General features: G+C 52.5%; 1 protein-coding gene across 1 annotated transcript; it reads right to left on the reverse strand.

Moving 5' to 3' along the window:
* Positions 1-12,765: 12,765 nt before the first annotated feature.
* On the reverse strand, positions 12,766-16,455 carry CIDEC (cell death inducing DFFA like effector c). The gene is made up of 6 exons (XM_007059297.3): positions 16,407-16,455; positions 14,771-14,844; positions 14,288-14,429; positions 14,052-14,201; positions 13,691-13,875; positions 12,766-13,303 (listed from the first exon to the last, which is right to left on the reverse strand). Exons 2-6 carry the CDS (start codon positions 14,821-14,823, stop codon positions 13,138-13,140), a joined length of 696 nt encoding a protein of 231 aa, XP_007059359.1. The 5' UTR covers positions 14,824-14,844; positions 16,407-16,455; the 3' UTR covers positions 12,766-13,137.
* Positions 16,456-17,207: the final 752 nt, after the last annotated feature.

Below are 17,207 nucleotides of genomic sequence, written 5' to 3' on the forward strand. Positions count from 1 at the left end.
TACTTTGCAGAGCCAGAGGCTGAGCAAAAACGTCTTTTAAGTGAGAATTTTTGTTTGTATGGCAACAGCTTCCTTAGAGCATCCATCTGCTGTAGGAGATCAAGTGGATTTCCCTTCCTTCCTGAACCATGGGGAGAGCAGAATTGCCTGCAATGCTCTCAGTCTGCTTCATAACTCTTGCAACTCTGCATTAAGACAATGACTGTAACCAAATCTCATGCGCAGGTAGGTTCCGCCCCACCCCCAAGGCACAATTGGCCAGATGTATTCTAGGGCGCTTTTTGTTTTCACCTTCCTCTGGCGCATCTGAGATTCTACACAGCTGTAGACAGGACACTGAATGAGGTGAACCAGTCTCGGGGGTGGAACAGAAAATCTTCTTTCTAAAAAGCCGGTGATATGTCTTGCTGGCATGCTAACTGATCACCAGATTTGGGGTCAGGAAGGAATTTTCCCCCAGGTTAGATTAGCAGGGATCATGTGGGTGGGGGGGGGTTACCTTTCTCGGCAGCATGAAGTGTGGATCGGCTGCTGGGCTCATGTAGGCATGTCTCACCTACTCAATCAATGGCAGGGCTTTCCAGGGGTCTCTCCTGTTCTTTGCCTGTGGCACAGAACGGTTTTGTCTGCTGAGGACCAAAATGCTTTAGCCTAGCTGAAGTCATTGGACTCAACAAAGCAGTAACTGGGCGAGATGTGATGGCCTGTTCTATAGAGGAGGTCACACCAGTTCGTCCTTTCTCGCCCTAAACTCTATGAAATCTAAATATATCAAATCTATTTCCCTCCTGTAGATCAGGCTGCAAGAAGCATGTGCTTGCTGAGGCCACGGCCAGCAAAGGCAGCCTCTCCCCACCATAGATCGCTCCCACTGAGGCAGCCCCTGGAAGCCAAGCCCCCGGAGAGAGAGTGGGACAGAGAATGTAGGGCAATGCTCAATGATTTGGGGCACAGATGATGGTTAGTGCACTGAAGATAGATGGAGACATATATGGAGAGTTTGTTACCTTTCCCTTAAAAAAGGGAGTGTAACTAAGGGGAAGAGGGGATTATTTCACAACTCCAAACTTGATTATAATTACTTTTCTGTAGCACTGCAAGCACCAAGAAATCCTCGCCCCGCATTTCTTCTGTGTCTGTATTTGGAATGGTTTTTTTATCCATTCGATTCCCAACCCAGCCGTGCCCCGTCTCTCTCTCTCTCTCCTCGTACTCCACATTGCAGGCCTTCCTCCCACACATCCGCGCCCCGGTATTCAGATCGGTGGGGAAGCTTTACACTGTAGCGACTAGCTCAATTTTCCATTTACTGATGGTTTCTGCTGTGCAGCCTCCAAATGCAAAATCTTCGACACCCACTGATGCCTCATGGGAAAGCTTAAAAAGCATTCTACTTAAAGACAATTCAGCCTCACTGTCATGTTAACTCATTTTGTTTTCCTGCTTTCATTCGTGTTCTTCTTCTTATTAGGGATAAATGCATAAAAGATGTGTCAGGGCACATTTTCAAAAGGCCCCCAACCCGGTCTCTAATTTTACATTGCAATTGCATGCCCATCCATAGATGTGTGCAGTTCTGAGCACTCCCAGCTCATGGTGGAAACGGCACACCCAAATGGAATTTTCATGAGGTTGGCAAATAAAGCGGGTAATCTTGATTTTTTTATTGCCACGTGCAAATTTGTGCATGCAAAAATTCAAGTGTGTGTGCATGCTTCTTTTGCATATGCCACTAGCCAGCGAGCTGTGTTACGGGTTGTTTGGATGCACAAGTACTGTGATTGCACACATCATTTAAATATGCAGGTATTTAGCTGCAAAGAGTTATCAAAATCTGGCTACATGGGCCAGTTCTGTGCGTTGGGGGCAAATGGCTGTTTATGCAGAAAAGCATGTGTGTGCATGTTTACACACGTGTGCAAAAATAGAGGCCATGTTTTAAAAAAAGAATATATAAAGGCCATCCGTTCTTGCTGCTTCACCTGAGTTTATTGCACCAAACAAAGATCTTGTTTTAGCGAATGATCTTTGCTAACTGGGGAAAGACGGGACAATGGCAAATGTTGAAGCAGCGCAGTCTCCAAACTGCAGGGGCTTTAAAGTGTCAGTGGCCCATTAAGGATCAAGAAGCAACCTCTACCAGCAGCTATCACCAAACAAGCCCCTCTGATCCATCCAACAAGACCAGGTGATTACAGCATTCGCAGGCCTTTGGAAGCCACTTTACAGGAGGACGGATGTGCTGTAGTTGGGAAGAGGAAAGCCCACCCTAGGAATGTTCCCCATCATTGTACGGCTGGTGATGAATCGAGACTGGGGGGTGGCAGATGGGTTTGATGATGGAATTGTCACCAGGTTCTGCTACGGAAATAGCTCGTCAGTTTCCAGGAGCTGGAGAATTTGAGGAGAAACTCATCTTGAGGGCACGATTGCTTCGTCAGATAAACCTCCAGAAAGTTCCGCGCTCACTTACCCACTTCTCCCTCCCCCTCTAGGCTGGCTTAATCACAGTGCTGCTGGATGGCCTTGATAGAACTGAAACGTAGCTCGCTTTTGTCTTCTCTGGAGAGGTCAACGTCACCAGCGACAGCCGCCGCCTTGCGTCATGCGTGACTGCGGCTGTGTTTTTAAACCCGCCAACAAGTAAGGTGGAGGCTGATGGCATTTTCAAATGACTTTTTGTACTAGGGCATGTACACTTTTAATCAAAGACCTGTTGGAAGCAAAAGCAATTCTGCTTGATTTGTTTGGCTAGGTTGGCATCGTTATTAACCTTAGCAGAGGAGCTATTGCTCCTGACAACGCCAGCTCTCCAGGGCTTTAATTCGATTCGGTCTCTTTGCCGCAAGTGAGGGAAAAGGCGGGTTCTTTGCCTGAGAGTTCTCTGGGCTCCGTTTGCACGTGGTTGATAGTGGCTCCCGAAGAAATAAGAACCTGGATTTAAGGAAGTTAGTAGAGTTCGCCACAATTTAAGCTGTAGTGGAGTCAGAGGGTGGAGATGGAGGAAGGAGAGAGATAACTAGATCATTACCTGTTAGGTTCACTTCCTCTGGGGCACTTGGCATTGGTCACTGTCGGCAGACAGGACACTGGGCTGGATAGACCTTTGGTCTGACCCAGTATGGCCATTCTTATGTTCTTAGTGCGTCATCTGCGTCATGCCTTTGCAAGGGGCATCTCCAGGTGCCACCTCATCCCACTGGAGCAGTGGTTCTCCACCTCCTCCTTACTGGGCCCATTTGGCTGGGGACTCACTCGGATCCTCATCCCAGTTAGCCATACAGGAGAAGAGGGGTTGTGACCCCAAGACACCTATTCATGACATTCCAGGATGTTGCAATTCCTGTTTCAAAGTGGGGTAGCTCAAAGTGCAGTAGGGAACTTTTAGTGTATGACAGCAGGGTCCACACTAGCGTGCGGCAGGCTTGTGAGTGGTAGGCTTACACCCCAGCTTGCTGCGACCTAAGTGTTCATACAGACAAGCCCTGTCTGCCCAGAAGAGACCGTTCACTTGCTGTCCACTCCCACGCCCCTCCCCAAATACTCATGGGAAGCATCAATAAAATAAAAAACAGATTGTGAAAGATGTGAAGCAGCTAAACTGTTCTCTTTGAGCCCCATGGAAGCACACTGGCTTCAGATAGCTCCTAAAGTAGCTACGTGCTGCAGACACTCCTCGGCACGGTGTGATGGATTACAGGTCCCCGTCTGCCCCAGCTGAAATTGGCATGCTTTTATTCTCACTTCCCCTGGGAAGACTCTTCACAGAGAGGGGGCTGACTGCAATGCGGACGTGGATCTTTCCAACCTTTGGATGCAAAGGGCTGCACTGCTGTAGCACTTCCGTGAAGAAGCTCTGCGCCGAGAGGAGCGAGCGCTCCCGTCGGGATAGTTCCTCCACCCCTGCCAGAGCAGATAGGTGCAGCGGCAGGAGAAGCTGCCCCAGCTCTGTCCACAGTGGGGGTTGGGTCGCTGTATCGGTGTCACTCGGGGCGTGGGGTTTTCACACCCGTGAGTGACCTCGTTATACCAAAGTAATTCCGCAGCGTAGACCTGCCCCAGGCCATATTTCTTCAGGCTCTAATTCTTGATGTGTTGCTCAGCCGTCACTCCTGGGCCACGTCCAGCCTTGGAAATCAGCTGCGTTTCAAAGCTTGTTAGCCAACGCCTTTTAACCAACACGATTGTGCCTCGCGCTGGGGCATTGTACCAACTGTTGACAGCGGAAGTCCCGTTTAAACACCTGTTAGCTGGTCCCGGTTAACCCCAGGGGACTTTGTCTACATTTGGTGCTAAGTGATGGCTGACAAGCTAAGCAACCCGTTGCTAATGTGACGCATTACCTCAGGATAGACAGCGCCTCTGCCAAGCTCTGTGTAGCCAAACTTCCAGATCAGCCCCCGATCGTTTCTGTCATTGGCACACCTGGAGCCAAGCCCAGAATTATTGCATTATTCCGGGTGCGGCTGCAAGACACCACGGCAGGGCTGTGTGCTTACAGCCAGATTGCTAGGCTGGCCCAGTGTCTGGATTACTTATAATGATGTATCGGTCTCTCTCTTCGAGGCACCGTGGATCGCAGCAGGGGCTGTGCCAACAGGGTCGTGCAGGCCTCCATTAATTTCCCATTGCTCCTTTAATACCTTCTTCAGATTCTGGCGCCAGTTAGAAAGAAGTGGCAAAAATTACAGGCACCCTTCTATAATCATTTGGAGACAGTCAGGGCCTGTTCCCAAACAGCCCATACAGCACCAGACACCCCCCACCCCCCCACAGCCCTTAATGAAGACAAACTTGCTTTGCCTGCCTCTTCCCTGCTCATCAGGTGCCAGATCTCAGAAGGTTAATTGGCAGAGCGTCTGAAGAGCAGCCAGGCAGGGGCAGCAGGATCCTGTGCTGGGGAGAGGCAAACCCTGTTCCTGGACTCTTGGGAAGTTCCTGGGTTGAGGAAGAGCCTGAAGACAGAGCTGTAGTCGCCCGAGGGAGGCTGTTAAACTGGTCTGTGACATCCAGGACCAACTGCTGTATCTTCTGGCTAGCCGGTGCCACGGTTACAGGGCACCTCCACTCCTTCTGGGTACGTCCACACAGCAAGACCAAACCCGTGGCCCCGAGTCACAGAGCCCAGGTCAGTTGACTCAGACTCATGGGCTCTGAGACCCTCCTTCCTCACGCACTCTCCCAGCCTGGGACTCAGCCTGAGTCGGGTGACCAGATGTCCCGTTTTTAAAGGGACAGTCCCGTTTTGGGGGCCTTTTTCTGATATAGGCGCCTATTACCCCTCACCCCCCTGTCCCGATTATTCACAGCTGCTGTCTGGTCACCCTCAACCTGGGCCCGAACATCCACACTGCAATTTTTAGCTCCGCAGGGCACAGCCTGAACCTGTGAGCCCAACTCGGCAGCCCATGTCCCGGGCCTTTTATTGCAGTGTAGATGGACCTTGAGTGTCAGGGCTCAGGTCTTCCCCCCGCTTGGGGGGACATCCCATGACTCTCCCACTCATAGGCTGGGCCTGGGCTACAGCACCCTGTGTGTCAGCTTTACCCAGCTGCTCCAACTGGGTTTGACACCTGCCTGGGTTCTCCCCTTTGCGGGTCTGGGACCAGTGGGGAATACCACGGCCGGCCAGCCGGCCTGCTGTTAAAGCAAAGTGTCACTTGTTTGAACAATAAGAATAAAGCCGTTAGAGAAAAAGTATTTTAAAACCACAGTATACGTGCATGTCTATCTTACCTAAAGCCCTGTCTAGCTCCCCAACAACTAACCCCTCTTGGGAGATTGCATGGCCAGGAGGAGAAACGTCCAACCCCCTAAAGATGAGGATGATGGCACGTGGAAGAGGGAAAATGATTGAGCAGAGCCCCATGCTCTGGGTGTCCCTAAACCTCTGACTGCCAGAAGCTGGAACTGGACGACAGGGGACGGATCACGCGATAATTGCCCTGTTCTGTTCTTTCCCTCTGAAGCACCTGGCATTGGCCACTGTCGGAAGAAAAGATTCTGGGCTGGATAGACCACTGGGTCTGACCCAGTATGGCCGGTCGCATGTCCTTTGCAGGAAGAGATGGGGAGCAGTAATGCAGCCTGCCCATTTTGGCCTCAGCTTGACCAGGGCTGGGAAACCATTCAAATCCACTCATCTCTTCCCGTCCCGAAGTGGGAGAGGAAATTCGGTGCTTCATAAAACATGCAGCCGATATGATTGTTGCCTACTGTAATAGCTGGGCTCTCTGTTTATCGAGCATGACGTGGCCTCCCCAACCCACACGTCACAGCAAAAACAGACCGGCAGAAGGATGCTGCTCCCTTGGCGGGTGGGGGAGGTAGCACATCATCAACCGGGAGCAGGATCACAGCAGCTGTCCAAATCCTTGCCAAAAGGCCACCCTTTCTGTCTGTCTCAGTGAAGGATTTGCACTGCACGTGTGCCCGCGGCTGCTGGCCTGTCATTTCTAGATACGCCTCTTCTGCAGCGAGAACGAGGGTTTCCCTAAGCCGGCAGCCTGCTCTGCTGTTATCCCCGCCTGCCACCGGCTCTGTGCCCATCAGCAGTTGTCCTGGTGGCCAGAGATTAAGCCAGCGCCCTTCACTTGTATTGTGGCTCATTGATTTACTGGGGCAACACATCGCGTTGCTGGGATGATTAATTAGGATTAACTAGTTAATGTTTGCACTGAGCTTTGACTACGTAAACTATGCTGTTCTCATCCCATGCTTCCTGGCTAACTCCTTTCAGCTGTCAGGGGAGGAACCTTGTTCACAGATTCCCTTTTTTTATGGTTGGATAGGAGTGTCTGGTCTGGTCTGGCCTGTTTAGGCGGTGGGTGACTGCCATAAGAAAAAGCCTATAGAACTTAATACAGCATGCTCAACTGCATACTGAATTTTTAAACCAGCCTTTAGAATACTACGGCAGGGATATTCTATTTATTATTATCAAGATAAGTGCAAAGTTCTGCACTAAGGAAGTTAAAATCAAATCCACCCCTACAGAATGGGGAATAACTGCCCAGGCGGTAGTACCGCTGAAAAGAATCTGCGGGTTAGCCTGGATCACAAATCAAATATGAGTCGTCAGTGTGATGTGGTTGCGAAACCGGCTAATGTTCTGGGGTGTATTAACAGGAGTGTTGTATGTAAGACACAGGACATAATAATCCTGCTCTGCTCGGCACTGGTGAGGCCTCAGCTGGAGTCCTGTGTCTGGTTCTGGGTGCCACGCTTTAAGAAATATGTGGACAGAGTCCAGAGGAGCGGAACGAACACAATAAAAGGTTTTTCAAAACCTTTTATGTTTAGTCTTGAAAAAAGAAGACCAAGAAAGGACCTGATAAGTCTTCAAATCTGTGAAGGGCTGTTTAAGAGGACAGAGATCAGTTGTTCTCCATGTCCACTGAAGGTAGGGCAAGACATGAGGGGCTTAATCTGCAGCAAGGGAAATTTAGGTTGGATATTAGGGAAAACTTGCTAACGCTAAGGGGAGTTAAACTCTGGAATAAGCTTCCCAGGGAGGCTGTGGAATCCCTGTCCTTGGAGATTTTTAAGAACAGGTTCAACAAACCGCTGTCAAGGGTGATCTAGGGTTACTTGATCCTGCCTCAGCCTAGGGGGCTGGACTAGATAACTTCTCAAGGCCCTTCCAGCCCAATGTTTCTAGGATTCTATTCACTAATAAATGCTACAGGTATTAAGAATGATTGCAGTAAATATAGAAGTGATGCAGGGGGTTATTTATTTAGTTATTGAGCAGCCCACTGTTTAAATCATATCAAGGTGTATAGGGCCTGTTTCATAAGAGTGATGCTGGACCCATACTGCTCTGTATGTAGTGGAGAAGGTGTACCCGCCTGGCATTCTATAGGTGGTACATAGTGGTGCCAGCTGTGTTTTGTGACAGTTGGGGTTTTTCCTAAATCCCCAGCTCCTGGAGTCATGTGACTATATCTTAAAATCTTGGCTTTCATTTAAGAAAAGATTTCTACCCCTGCTGGTTGCAGAGAAAAGCTTCAAAACGTAATCCACAGGCACCCTGAAGGCTCAGAAGCCCGAAAGGAAAGGAAAAGAATCCAAAATTCTTCTTTCTTTTTAAAGCTTTTGGGGCCTGGCTCAGGATTTTCGGAATGCGTGGCGTTGGCAACACGGTGTTCACAAGGAGCAGCCGGGTCCTTTCAGTCTCAGCGACACCCAGCAGGAAAGAGCAAAAGTGAAGTCCCCCCAGGGAGCCGTCCCGCTCTGTAATGGTTACATGCTGCAGCTGCCTCTAGTCTGCAGCCAGCAGGGCTTTTAGCAATTGAGAGGTGCAGTACACCGGAAACGAGATCCTCAGGTGCAAAGCTGCCTTGGGCTTGGCTCATTGCCCCAGAGATGTTGGGTTCAGGGGCAATCAGTCGCCGGTGTCTGAGCTGCCAGAACTGATTGTGCTTCATTCCCTGCAGTTTGTCTTGAGGGGCAGCTTGCACAGTCTCTGTCTGGCTTCCGCCCCTCGGCTCGGCTTTGAACCTGAACTCCCGGGGTTTGATTTCCATTTTCATTCTATTACAAGCACCAGGCCCAGGCTGTCTTGGCAGAAGGCCAGGTCGCTGCTTTGGGCCTTGATTAGCCTGGGTCGGGAACTGCAATTTATTTATTCCCAGGGGCTGGACCAGGCTAGTTATAAAGTCCTCTCCCAGATGCTGCAGACAGGGTGCTACTAACCAGGTGCAGGCAGAGAAGATTAGATAAAGCTTGATTGATGGCATTTATATCACTAACCGGCTAAGCACCAACAAGTGACGGAGTGAACTTTAGTGCCAATGGGCAGCCAGAAGCAATTGCATTGATCGTCTCCTCCAACTCTGGAGGAGGAAGATATAGTGCTGTCTCAAGTGCCCCCTCTTGGCCAATTATTTGTAGAGGGCCCAGCGGGTCTGGTTGTGCGCACAACCCTCTCAGCCCAAGGTGGTGGTGCCAAAGTGTTGACTTGCAGGGTGTGAGGAAAAGGCCCAGGTTCTGGGCTTGTGCCAGTCCAGCCATGCATCTGTTCACATACACCTGCAGAGAAACCGAGCCTTCTGCATTGGAACCAGATCAGCATGCCCCTTCTCTCCAGTTGCTGCAGGCCAATGCCAGGCCTGACTGAGGCCCCTCGGGGGGGGGGAGAGAGGCTCAGCAGATGAGAGCGTAGGTAGGACAAATCTCTTCCCCACCCCCCGCAGCAGTGGCTGACATTAAAAAGGAGCCCTTCCTGTTGATTTCAACATATCTCAGTGTAGCACTGTACTCCAGGAGTACCATAACATCACAAAACCACTCATGGGGGAGGAGCCGCTGCATTGGCTGGTGAAACTAGCGGGCTTGGCGCTAGACAAATCCTATGAAAACTCAGTCCCCCGCGCAAGTTTACAGTCAAACAGAGAAGCTGCAGGAGACGAAGGGCAGGAGTTTAAAAAACAAAACCCACCCTTGATATTTTGTAAGTAGAAGGAATTTGCTGCTGTAGGCATTATGGTAGGACTAAGGCTGTACAGCACCTAGCGTAATGGAGCCCTGGTTGCAACCCCTGTGTGCTATCCAGTGCAAACAATTATAACAGGAGGCACGTGACAGGAGAGGATGGTGCCCATGTGATGCAGGATGGAGACTGCATAAGTATTTTCCGATCGAGCAGCAATTTACTGTGCGTCTCTCACACACTTGGAAAGTGTCCTCAGACAGACCGTGGGCCAGGTTGCCAGCACCAGCCAGCCTTCTGCTGTTGGGCTATCCACCAGGGAGACAGCGGAGAGTCTGGCCAGTGGAGTTTAAAATGCAACAACAGGCCCAAGTGCTCCACTGTTAGCCCCCAGGAACCACCTTGTGGGTTTGGGAGTGGAGTTATGAAAATGACACACAAGCACCTTAACTATTTGCTACTGCTCTGAGTAACATGCTAATTTATTCCCCACTTGCTCCCCTTCCTCCTGCCAACATTGCTACAGAGGGGCTAGAAAGGTTCCATTCGGCCTGGCTCAGTGAGAGAGTTGCCAATTATGCCTGGAATCTAGACACTCAGCATCAGGCATGAATATCATGGAATGAATAACGATGATTCACGAGCAGACAGAAGAAGGGAAAGCAGCCAAATTTAAAGCTGTTTTTTTTAAAAAAAAAAAAAACTTTAATGAGCAGATTTCCTCCCAGAGTCTATACACTGGGTTGTTTTTTATTCCCGGGCTTGACTGTGAAAAGTCTGCTACAAGTTGTCTGAGGTGTTAGCTTGCTTGTGAGGGGTCAGCTCCATCCCAGGCTGAGGGGGATGAGTGTAGGATACAAGGCTGGCCTTTTGGTAGGATTCCTTTCCTGACTTACCATCGTTAACTAGGAGTTAAGTCTCTCAGGTAATGCAGGGATTCAGGCTGTTGTATGAGCCATACCGTGTATCTTCCCTTAGCATACCCAGTCCAGAATGAGGTTTTGCAGGTAAATCTGTTAATAAAGTTAAAGAACCCTTTAAAGAGATTTAAGATGCTGCAAGATATTGTGCCCCAGTGCTCTCAGCACCAAGCTTCACCTGAGGTTAAAACTCACTGAAATCTTGTGTAAACTCCATCTGCAGTGTTCAAATTAGTGATCAGTTCTCACCCTCCTGCTGTTTCTTCTCCTTCCACTAACCTTTCCCCCTGCTGCAAGCACCGAGGAAGAGTTTATTCCCCCACCGCTCCTCAGACATTCTTGTCAACTGCTGGAAATGGCCCATCTTGATTATCACTACAAAAGGTTCCCCCCCCCCCCCCCACTCTCCTGCTGGTAATAGCTCATCTTACCGGATCACTCATTACAGTGTGTATGGTAACATCCATTGTTTCATGTTCTGTGTATATAAATCTCCCCATTGTATTTTCCACTGAATGCATCTGATGAAGTGAGCTGTAGCTCACAAAAGCTTATGCTCAAATAAAGTTGTTAGTCTCTAAGGTGCCACAAGTCCTCCTTTTCTTTGTGCTAGAATAGTGCATTGAACATTACCTTCTTTCAAAATAGCTGCCCTGGCCCCTTGGCAATGAGACTGCAACTGCATCACTGGGGGAAGCATTTTGGAAAGGGTATGTCTCCTCCTTGTCCATGGCACCCTGGTGCTCAGTGTCCTCTGTGGAGAGGGGCAAGCTGAGGAGAGATATGGCTTCCCTAGAACAATGGGTGAGGGCTATTCTCTGACAATCCTTTGCTATTTTGTCCTAGGTGACAGTTTATCAAGATAGATTTTTTGAAAGCTGCTCCCTCCCCCATGCATCAAATCTACTCAATGATTAGGTTGGGGGAAGATGAGCCTTTGCATTTACAATGAGGGAAAGAGGCAGGTGTCTTCAGAGTCTATTTTCCACTGCGTGCATCTAATGAAGTGAGCTGTAGCTCACTAAAGCTTATGCTCAAATGAATGTTAGTCTCTACAGTGTCACAAGTATGCCTTTTCCACGCTAAATTGGCAAATCAGAGCTGCATGTCTGTCAAGGAGGCCTCTATGCTCCTGTGCCTTTCCAAAGCAGGATGAGGCACCCACAACTCCAGCCATAAATTGTTTTGGAATTGAAGTTGGAGGGAGAGAGGGTCTTCCTATCTTCAAGTCATTAGAAGTGACACCTGGTAACCTTCTCCTTGTGTTTGTTCATTGTGGAATTTCAGGGCTCTCCCCAGCCCCTAAGCCATGATACAGTGGAGTATCATAGTTATGGATGGGTGCTGCAGTTGTCCCCAGACCCAGAGTTGGGGTAACCTGTTTGGATTTCTTTGAAGCTCTGGCTATTCACAGCTAAAGCTGCCAGCCCCCCTTGATGCTGCACTGCTATTCCAGGCAGCAGAAGGAAGTGTTTTAAGATGCTCTTTAATCTAGTTCCACTCCCCCTAGGAGCTCCCCTCCCCTATGGTAGCACAGGATAGGGTTATGGGTCCTGCTAGAGGCAGAGCTCTGTTGATCACCTCCACATTCTTCCTCATGGAGGCTTCAGCCCACGCCATAATTCAGCCCCATAGCAACACCCTGCAGAAGGGCCATTAAGGCATCTTCATGTTTGAGCCTCTAGAGATAATATGGGAATCATTTGTTCTTCAGGTAACCCACCCCACTAGGGCACTGCAAGCCAACAAAAGAGAAATCAAACTACAGCTTCTACCATTGCCAACCCAAACTAGACACAATGTAGCTACCGCCTCAGAGTGGGGAGGGTCTGTAGCACCTAGTGCTAGGAAGACTTGTAATGCAAGGGCATAGGGCTAGGATAAGGCTGCTGAACACTATTAGAGTTCCCCAGAGACATCTGGGCACCAGCCTATGCCCCATGCAGCTTCTGCCCCTCACACCTTCCCTCTCTCTGCACCCACCTTCCAGGAGAAGGGAGGGATTCACCTGGGGCTGGTCCCTCTCCTGCTGCCTTGCACACAGACCTGGCTCAGGTTGCAGACTCCAGGGGCAGGGTGACTGCAGCTCCTGGATTCATGCACTGCTGGTCAGGTTAGCAGTGAAGTGCCCCGTCCCTGCCCTGTGTTGCTGAAGCCAGGATCTATGGGCAGGCGAGAGGCAGCCCTTGTCACCTCAGAGCTTAATCTGCTTTGAGGAGGAAGCAAGGGGAATGGCTTAACAAGCCCCAGGTCTCCCCCTGCCTGCTCACTTCAGAGCTTCCTGAAGCTCAGGAGGGCATTTTAGGTCTGGCTGAGGGGAGATCAGAGATCACAACCCCTGCATAGTGGTGGGTTTGGTGATGGGACAGGAGGCTGCAGACACCGCAGAGATAGGGGTATATGAACAAGCAGGACCATCTTTAATGTGAATAAATATATTTACAGGGAGTAGCGGACAGTGCCAAGGCTGAGTGAGTGCCATGGGGCAGCAACAAGCCAGGTGAGAGTGAGGCCAGCTCAGGGTGTAGAAGGAAACTACTCCAGGTAAGTCAGCAGCTGCAGGCTGGCTTGAGCTGAAGCAGAGCAGATTCAGGCAGAAGGCAAAGAGAGGTCCTGGGCTTCCAGCACAGAGCCCAAGGGAGCCTGCCCTGGGGAGCTGGGGCCCTCCTAGCCGGTGCAGTGCTGACGCTCCCACTCTCCACCTCACGCTCCCGGGCGGATGCGGCAATGGGAGAGGGATGTGGTGATCACAGTAGAGTCCAGGCGCTCGCAAGGGCAGAGACCTCACTGAAGCATTTTCCTGCAGTGAAGGGGCTGGAGGCTCCGCAGAGATGAAGCCTCTTCTTTCTGCTCCTCTGTAGCATCCAGCAGCTGGTGCATGTAGCAGGAGGTGCCAAGCAGCACATGGCCTGTGGCCTGCATGGTGAAGAGGGTCCAGCGCAGGGCTTCCCTGGGGCAGGAGGAGAAGGCCGTTAGGGTCAGAAGATGAGCCGAGTGGTAGGCTAGACGTAGTGAGCTGTACAAGGGGCCAGCACCTGCCTGGAGCCCAGCCCAGAGAACGCCCTGCTCCACCCTCCAGCATGAGGCAGCTGAGCTGGAGTCATGGATTTAATCCCTTTGTGTAGCACCTGACCCCAAGACCCAGTAGCTCCCAGAATGGAGTGTGTGGTGGTGGTGGGGGGGGGGGGTCTGTGGACATGCCAGCCTGGTGGAGATGGCTCAGATCTGGGCAGCCCAGCCCTTGGACTCAGGTTGGTAGTGTGGCTCTGACTTTCCCAGCACCCCAGCTTAGGTGGCAGGGATCTCTCCCTCCCTGCTACATCTGCCCAGCACTCACTTCATGAGCCTCTTTGCCCCGTAGCACCGCAGGTCATAGGACATGCTGTACGTGCCATAGAGTGTGGCCTTGACATTCAAGCAGCCCAAGTCCTGGGGGTTGGTCTTGTACAGGTCAAAAGTCACACAGGCCACATCAATCCTCCGGCGGGGCTTGCGGGAGAGAGACAGCTGGTACCCTGCCACCTGCAAGAGACCAGCCCAGTGTCAGGAAGCAGCAGCCGCCAACTCCCTATTGGACAGTCCCAGCTCTGGCCTCATGGACCTTTGCAGGGCTAGCACTGAGTCAGGAGGCCATCGGCCAGTGCTCCCCATGCAGGGGCCAGGCCAACATGGAGCTCACCTTGCTCAACATTGCTCACCTTGGCTGCACGCCATGTCTGCCCACTGCCTAGTACCATGAACACTGTGCCCTCCTCCAGCGTCTGGAAGAACTCTTCTGTCTCCACACTGGTGCCATCCTCATCCAGGACCAGTGAGATGGCGCCCACCATCAGCAGCGTGGCACGGATCTGGAAGGTGAGGCCACCCGTGAGGAGAGGCCAGAGAGGCAAGCAGGACAGGACACCCCCAGGACTAGCTCCCCGCCCATGCTCACCTTGTCAAGCAGGTCCCTCAGGCTCTCTGCCACAAGGCCCTTGCGGATGCTACGGTCCCAGTTGCAGATGCGATAGGGCCGGGCCCTGGGGACAGGACTGGACAGCAGCTGCTGGGTCATGGAGGCACTGACAGAAACACACCTGGGACAGAGGGAGGGATCAGGAAGGGATCTGCCCCACCAGCCCTCCCCAGCTAAGCAGGGACCACCACGCCCTACAAGAGAGATCAGCCACCCACTCACAGCAGAGGAAGAGGAGCCAGGTGAGGACTCTCCACCCCTGTGGCTAGACTAGCCACATCCCCCACAATGACACAGGCATCATGGAATCACAGCACAGGGCCAGTAAGCTCAGCCTGTAATCAGCCATGGGACCTGCCCCTTCCCTCTGCACTCCAGCCCTACAGCGAGGCCCCAGGCTTGCAGCCAGCTGTCCCACCCAGGGCTCACCCTCGGGGAGGGTCTCAGCCCACTGACACTTACCTGGAGAGGGAGCTTGGGGACAGCAGGCCTAGCGACTTCTTGGCATAGTCCATCTTGGTGATCAGCAGTCTGGTCTGTAGAGAGGGGATTTGCTCAGTACCGAGGCCATGGCTCCCACCACCCGCTCTGCCCCTTCCAGCACAGCCCCCCTGCAGCTGTCAGCCCCCAGGCACTGCCAGGAACCCACTCAGCCTCTGCCTCTTGGTCACCACACTGTGCATCACCACACCCACCAGCTACCACATCTAGGCTAGAGACACCCAACGTGATGGGACCTTTAATCCTTCACTGACCTGCCCCCCCACCAATCAGCATCACCCCCTCCAGATAGCCTCACTCCCTCTCCCACTAGCACAGACCCCCCGCACCCCCCTTCTCAAGGCCAGCCTCAGCTACCCACCTGCACCTTGTGCTTTGGCTGTCCCATAGCCAGGCAGCCTCCTCCAGAGAGGGCTCTGCCTATGGTCCTCACCACACCCTGACCCATAAGGGCCCCAGTGCAGGAAATGCTGAGCTGCGCCCTTTGGCCAGGGAAGGGCTGGAGACAGGCTGCTCTTAAGACACAGGCTGCCTGCCAGCTCAGCTGTTGCACAAGGCAGCACGTGGGAAAGCCACTCAGCAGCACAGGGAGCCAAGGTCCCCGGTCACTCCCAGCTCACACTGCTTCCCCCTTGCAGGGGAACTGCTTTCATTAACACCCCACCTCCCCCAGCAGCATGTTGACCCCACTAGCCCCCCCAGCACCTACTGCAGGGCTGCCCTGGGCCTAGCACTCACATGGTCCCTCCCACCTGTACTCAGCTGGGGCTGCCCTTTGCCTCAGGCCACCCCCTCCCCAGACATCACAGGCTGCCATCTCTTCCAGGGAGAAGGAGGGACCCCAGGAAGTGCCACCCCACCCAAGGCCATGCTGCTTTAGTATAGACCCCTGTACTCCTGGCCATAAAGAATCTGCTCACCCCTCCTGAGTCCCCCCACAGCAGCAGAGACCATCCTCCTCCCCCCCACCAAACACCCCAGCCCTCAAGCAAGGAGGGCCACCACCAAGGAACCCTCCTCCCACACCTTGCGGGGGGGGGATACCCAGGAACATGCCGCTAAGTGGGAGTAGAAGAGGAATCCTCCCCATATGGGCCACACTTAAGGCAAGGTGTCTGGTGGAGACCCTCCCCCATGTCTTACCAGGGACCACCACAGCCCTCCCCGACATGGACCAGGCAAATTATCCAGGACTGGGGCTTTTCAGCAGTTTAGTGCTGTGGAGGAGCTGGAGGTAGAGCAGCCAGCACCCCTCAAGCAGCCACCTCCAGCTTCCTGGATTCACCCTCAAATTGCTGCCCCACCCCCATCTTCAGGTCATCCATCTTGCTGCCCCTTAGAGCTGGGCCTCCCTCAGACACAGGGCTAGGGAGAGGCTGCCAGGGGCCTCAGCTCTCCCCCAGAGAGATTAGAGATAGCAAGCTGCTTATTAGTGCTATAGGAGCAGACATCAGTAATTGCCCTGCAAAGGGGCAAAGCACCCTTTGCCCCACTCTGGGGTGTTTGGAGAGCCCCACACCGTCAGCCTCTGCCCTTTCTCCCCCACATCATCCATCTAGCAAGAAGCACAAGCCCACAGCAGAACCAGGCACCTTACCTGGAACAGGCACTTGCTACCCAGCCAGAAAACCTCTACAGCTACACTGCGTCTGGCTCAGCTTATATCCTGACCACGACCAAACTCCTCCCTCACCCCCTGCCTCGTTAGCCAATCCCCACGCGGACAGGCAGGGGGGCGGACCTGCAGCCTCTGCCTTGCAGGCTCCTGGGAGCCCCGGGCATTTCCAGGAGGGGTGCCAATGATGGAATTTCCTCTGGGCGAGGAATCCCTCTGCCCACCACCTGCACCCCACGGGCACTGAGTGGGGTGGGCAGCTTGTGCCATTGTTTCTGCGCCTCGTCAGCGTGCCGCCCTGCACCTGACCGTTCCCGGGCACCTCAGTCCCCAGGCTGAGCGCCCCGTTCCGTCACCCAAGGAGGGGCCTTGGTGGGCTGCACCTAGCGCCGGCTCTAGCCTATTGGGGGTCCTAAGTAAGCAGGAACATTTTGGGGGGCCGACCCACATACAACACATACTAATAATTAATAGGGGGCCCCTTGAGTTGCTCAGGGCCCTCAGAATAGCTTAGTCTGTTTATGCCTAGCACCAGCTCTGGCTGCCCCCTGCGGCCCCGTGTGACTCTCCATCAGCAGGGCCAGAGAGCATCAGATCTTTTACTTTGCCCCTTATCATCTCAGTAGCAGAAGGACGCAGATGCTTCAGACGTGCCCCGTAGTTAAATCTCACTGAGATCTAGTGCAGGGGGCTAGGTGAGAAGAGAGGCTACTGGTCATTGTCTCCTATTATTCTTCATAACCGAGCGTTTCTTCCTCAGCGGAGGCTGATCAATAGTGACAT

Source organism: Chelonia mydas, chromosome 12, assembly GCF_015237465.2.
Source record: "Chelonia mydas isolate rCheMyd1 chromosome 12, rCheMyd1.pri.v2, whole genome shotgun sequence".
Taxonomy (NCBI): domain Eukaryota; kingdom Metazoa; phylum Chordata; order Testudines; family Cheloniidae; genus Chelonia; species Chelonia mydas.

Coding starts and splice junctions, on each gene's coding strand:
- CIDEC (XM_007059297.3), bottom strand. CDS start 14,823: ATGGACTATGCCAAGAAGTCGCTAGGCCTGCTGTCCCCAAGCTCCCTC. Junction 14,430..14,770: donor TCCCCAAGCTCCCTCTCCAG/GTAAGTGTCAGT, acceptor CCTCTGTCCCAG/GTGTGTTTCTGTCAGTGCCT. Junction 13,304..13,690: donor GGGGCAAAGAGGCTCATGAA/GTGAGTGCTGGG, acceptor CTCCTGCCCCAG/GGAAGCCCTGCGCTGGACCC.